The 5,000-nt window shown below is 37.5% G+C and overlaps 1 protein-coding gene across 1 annotated transcript in view; it reads right to left on the bottom strand.

Moving 5' to 3' along the window:
- Positions 1-5,000, bottom strand: part of DNaseII (deoxyribonuclease II) — an 8,999-nt gene that overhangs the window by 1,336 nt on the left and 2,663 nt on the right. The window contains exons 2-8 of the mRNA XM_027383121.2: positions 3,276-3,374; positions 3,014-3,161; positions 2,643-2,877; positions 2,209-2,409; positions 1,715-1,820; positions 181-313; positions 1-47 (exon numbers count right to left, since the gene is read on the bottom strand). The exon at positions 1-47 is cut by the window's left edge and continues 1,336 nt beyond it. Coding sequence (XP_027238922.1) covers positions 1-47; positions 181-313; positions 1,715-1,820; positions 2,209-2,409; positions 2,643-2,877; positions 3,014-3,161; positions 3,276-3,374 — 969 coding nt within the window. The remainder of the gene's footprint in view (positions 48-180; positions 314-1,714; positions 1,821-2,208; positions 2,410-2,642; positions 2,878-3,013; positions 3,162-3,275; positions 3,375-5,000) is intronic.

Below are 5,000 nucleotides of genomic sequence, written 5' to 3'. Positions count from 1 at the left end.
AGGCTCCACATACACACTGTCCCTCCACCTCGATGGAACTGAGTCTCCTGCAAAGAGATGGGAGGAAAGGAAAGGATAAAAGTAAGAGGCTAATGGGATATATAATTTCAAAGTTTCCATATGAGAATACTGGGAATAAGAGACCAATAAGCATTACTATACACATGTTAAATTCCTCACCATTCTGTTGATGTCCCCAATACAAACATACGACGAATCAGGCTGTGTGGCCACAGCCCATTTGCTGTGGTCATGGTGCGTTGAGAAGCTTGTAGCAGCTGCCTTGGCTGTCACACTTTGGACATTCATTACCCTGTATAACAGAGATCAAACCAAGTTCTATAATAATGAACTGGATCACAAGTTAAAACAACAAGCCAAACCATAGCTTATATATAAAAGAAATCAGAGCATATTTTGAAATAACTAACCAAATCATTATCTTTCTAAACAACTATCAGGACAAAACCTAAAACAAGAAAACTAGGTCAAAAGTTGATAATATCCATCTATAATAAGGCTTTTTCTTACTATATTTCACAATCACTGACTGATAATGATGATGAAATAATAGGAACATCATTATCGTAAAAAAAATAATAATAGCTATAATAATCAAAATATTCATTATAATATCAATAATCATTAATAGTAAAAAAAAATTTATGATGATGATGGATGATAATGATGATGATAATGATGATAGTAACAACAACAATAATAATAATAATAACAATAATGATGATAACAATACTACTACTAATAATAACAATAACAATAATGACAATGATGACAATGATAATAATGATGATAAAAATAATAATAACAATAATAATAATAACTATTATCATTATTATTATTACCATTATAATAACAATAATAATAATGATAATGATGATAACAAGAGCAACATTAACCTGTCTGGGAAAAAAAGCCCCTCAAACGTTGGTTAAAAAACCCTTTTTATTATCTGTTATAAAATGCCTGGCCACAAGTGCTTATGCAATCTTATTGAAACCTAGAATATTCTTGTGAAGCATATAATGAATGACAACATTCTTGGGCTGCAATGGACTCAAGAAAAATTGGGAGGATGAATAATGGTTAATGGTCGAAACGAATAAATGTGATAGACATTAAAGGCGATATAGGCTTATGGTAAAGTAATGTGGCAAAAATGGTAAAGAAGAGTTAAAGATGTCAAAGACTGGAGAGGTTTCTAAGCAACTTCTAAAACATCAGTATCTTCATCAAATAATGAATTAACAATGGTCTTATGTTCTTCTTTAGCACACTTCTAGTTTCTACTAATCACTGTAATATCCTACTTTATATATTCTGTGAAATTGGATTCAAATTTTGTATAAGCTTGAAGCAGCCATACAGTCAAATTCAGTCACAATATCATGACTCATGGTGCTCAGATACCTGTATTCTGCCCATACAATCATGGATTCTAAAAATAATATGGAAAATATGTTTAACAGGCTCTTGTGAAGCATGACTAGCCAAATGCTTACATGGCTTATAAGACCAACTGATATCTACTGTAATCATGACCAGCTGACTGTATACTCTGTCAATATAATCTCACTGTATATAAATCTAACATGTCATACTGTGTACAATACCCACCAGCAACATCCATCCACCTAAAAAAAAATTCATTTAATGCATGCATAAGGATGTGCCTGTGTGAGGAGACCCTACACACCTGTATGAACCATTACAAGAGGATGGGAGGGGATGGGGGCCGTTCCTCCAAGTCTCCACGGCTATGTTTGTCTTCAACACTGGTGCCACTAAACCACTGTACAGGTCTGTTAATATGGTGCCTTTGTATTAGTTTTTCTACTTGAAACTAGAATGATTATTGATTCTGTTAACAGGAAAGAAGGACTTTTAAACTGAGACCTTATTTGTGCTATAGTCATGCAAATAGTCATTAAGTGTATGAACAGCATACATACCTAGCGATTTCCAATTATTAAAAAACAAACACAATTAATCATTAATCTACATACTTCCATACTTGATAAATGCTAGATCATAGATGTAATCTCTTCTACTTTCTTAATCATCTTATTTCATTCACAGTGTGCAAGTGCAAAGTGTTATAGCTCTCTTTGGTGCTTTATGTATAATTCTTACACACAAGACTAACCAATTACTTAGAACACTATGCCATACAAAAGAAATAGTTCATACCGTCATTATATTTCCTGTATTTTGCAAATGCCATAAAGCGTTTTCCACGTTGAGAAATGAGATTAACTATCCGAAACCACTGTGGTCCTTGAGGGTGTTGATCCCCCCGGATGACCCTGTCCAGCATGGCAAATTTTTGTTCCAGGGCACTGGGCATATTAGAGGAATATATGAAAGGTTCATTGTAAAACAGCAGCTGACCTGGGGGCAAAGAACATAGATCAGTCCTGCATAAAAGAAGAAAACTGCAAAGTTCAGTGAACATCTAGCATTGTCTACTAATTCAGTCTCATTTTAACATCATCTACATCAATGTATCATAATACTGAGCCTAGTGACTAACAGTGAAGTGTTATAAATGCAGTGCTTCTAAAAAAACAACAAAATATAATCATGTATACTTAAAGGAATGCAAAATATAAGAAGATCCTTACCAACATTGTTAGCTTGGTGTGCAGGTAAGCTGATACACAACATGGTCTGCCCATAATGTTGCCCTGAAGACGGGTACGAGTAGCCATCTTCTGGCGGTGGAGGGTACTTGGGCACGGAGTGAATGAGCCAAAAGCCTCCTAGTTCTGTCAGTAACACCACTCCTTTGGTGTGCCCTTTGGTGAAACTTTTGGTGTTGTTTGGAAACTCATCATTATACATAATATAGGCTGTATTCTGGAAAGTAATGAGAATTGTGGAATATAAAGTAAACTGAAAAAATATGCAGAGCTAGGTAGATATTGATATACTGATATCTACATATACATACAACAGCCCAGCAATAACAGGATCAAATACTGTAAAATCTTACCTTCAGTCGCTCAGGATCACTGTAGAGCCGACTAAGGGTCCAAGCTAACATAGACCGTTCATGGTTAATGCTTATGTTGCTAAGGACCCAGCCACTCGCTGAATCACTGTACTGACTGAGCACACTTGACACTCCTCCACTCTGTAGTCTGTTGGACACAGATATTCTTTATGTAAATACAAGAAAAAATACATAATACCACAGCTATATCAAATGTAAGAGATGCATCTCAACACATAATTGAATTTTATCTCAAACAAACCTGACTGCAGTTTCTGGTGTAAGATACATGTAGGCTGACCCTTCACGCAGAGGACCAAAGGGTGAATTTCTGTCTTTTGGCAACTTGTAGACAACGAACCTGTAAAGCAAATAAATGATAATAATAACAATAATGCATATCACTTAAGGAAAAGCCACTGACAGAACAGAAGAGAAAAGAGCCAGAGGAAAGAAGGCTCCAATATTAGGTTCACCACAGTGATCCCATTCCCTAAAATTGCTGGAGGGTTAGGTACCTCTTCCTTTAATTGATTTTGTTCTAGACTTTTATGGTTTCAGATCTTGGTTCACAAACTTACGCAGTTTTAGACCTTTCGTATTATTTTCTTGGCTATAAGCCCCAGTAGCAGATTCTGTACAACCCTGGTCATGGTGGATGGCAGGAGATATGATCTTGGTAACAGATTTAGAATGTGTGTGCATGTGCATGTGTGTGTATGTGTGTGTATGTGTGTATATGTGTGTGTGTGTGTGTGTGTGTGTATGTGTGCATGTGTGTATGTGTGCCTATGTGTGTGTGTGTATGTGTGCCTATGTGTGTGTATGTGTGCCTATGTGTGCCTATGTGTGTATGTGTATGTGTGCGTGTGCGTGTGTGTGTGTGTGTGTGTGTGTGTGTGTGTGTGTGTGTGTGTGTGTGTGTGTGTGTGTGTGTGTGTGTGTGTGTGTGTGTGTGTGTGTGTGTGTGTGTGTGTGTGTGTGTGTGTGTGTGTGTGTGTATGAGAGAGAGAGAGAGAGAGAGAGAGAGAGAGAGAGAGAGAGAGAGAGAGAGAGAGAGAGAGAGAGAGAGAGAGAGAGAGAGAGAGAGAGAGAGAGAGAGAGAGAGAGAGAGAGCATGCATGTGAGTGTGCATGTGAGTGAGTGAGTGCATGAGTGCGTGAATGAGTGAGTGAGTGAGTGCATGAGTGCTTGAGTGAGCGAGTGAGTGAGTGAGTGAGTGAGTGAGTGAGTGAGTGAGTGAGTGAGTGAGTGAGTGAGTGAGTGAGTGAGTGAGTGAGTGAGTGAGTGAGTGAGTGAGTGAGTGAGTGAGTGAGTGAGTGAGTGGGTGAGTGAGTGAGTTGAGTGAGTGTGTGAGTGAGTGAGTGTGTGAGTGAGTGTGTGAGTGAGTGTGTGTGTGCAATTTTGGTAGTAGATGAAGAGTAAGGACCAGTACATGAGCTAAATGACTTGTTATTCAATCAGGTCTTGGTGACATTAATGTGTAAAAAGGGAGAACGAGGTAATTTGCAAAAAGACTTCAACTCTCAGGTGTGATAAGATTGTTTAGCTCGTTTTAGATTTATTTGTTTCCAAAACAATTTATATATAAAAAAATTATCTAACATCACAAATAAAAAATTGGTTAATTTTTATGGTATGGATGCACTATGTAAGGGCAAATTGAATATGAAATTCTTGTAGAGGAAAAAAAGTTGCAGGCATTGGTACAGGAAATAATTTGCAGACAAAAAGGGTAACACTACAAATAAAGGAAAAAGATTGCTGAAAACGTCACTCTCATCCTAAGCCCACTCAGTGCTCCAAGTTTCAGCTCTATCTTGCCATGAGACAATGGTGGTGAAAACAATGTTTCCTTGGAGGGTGTTGGAGGGCAGAGCCCCTCCATCAACCCTCCTTTTGGGCAGTACCCAGTCATGGCAACCTGGATTGATGAATAAATTTTTTGATGTGGAGTTGTGAACTTGGTCTCTGGCAAGTGCGTCTA

Source organism: Penaeus vannamei, chromosome 39 (assembly GCF_042767895.1).
Source record: "Penaeus vannamei isolate JL-2024 chromosome 39, ASM4276789v1, whole genome shotgun sequence".
Classification (NCBI taxonomy): domain Eukaryota; kingdom Metazoa; phylum Arthropoda; class Malacostraca; order Decapoda; family Penaeidae; genus Penaeus; species Penaeus vannamei.
Note: the sequence above shows the minus strand (reverse complement) of the source record. Positions and strands in the feature narration are given on the sequence as shown.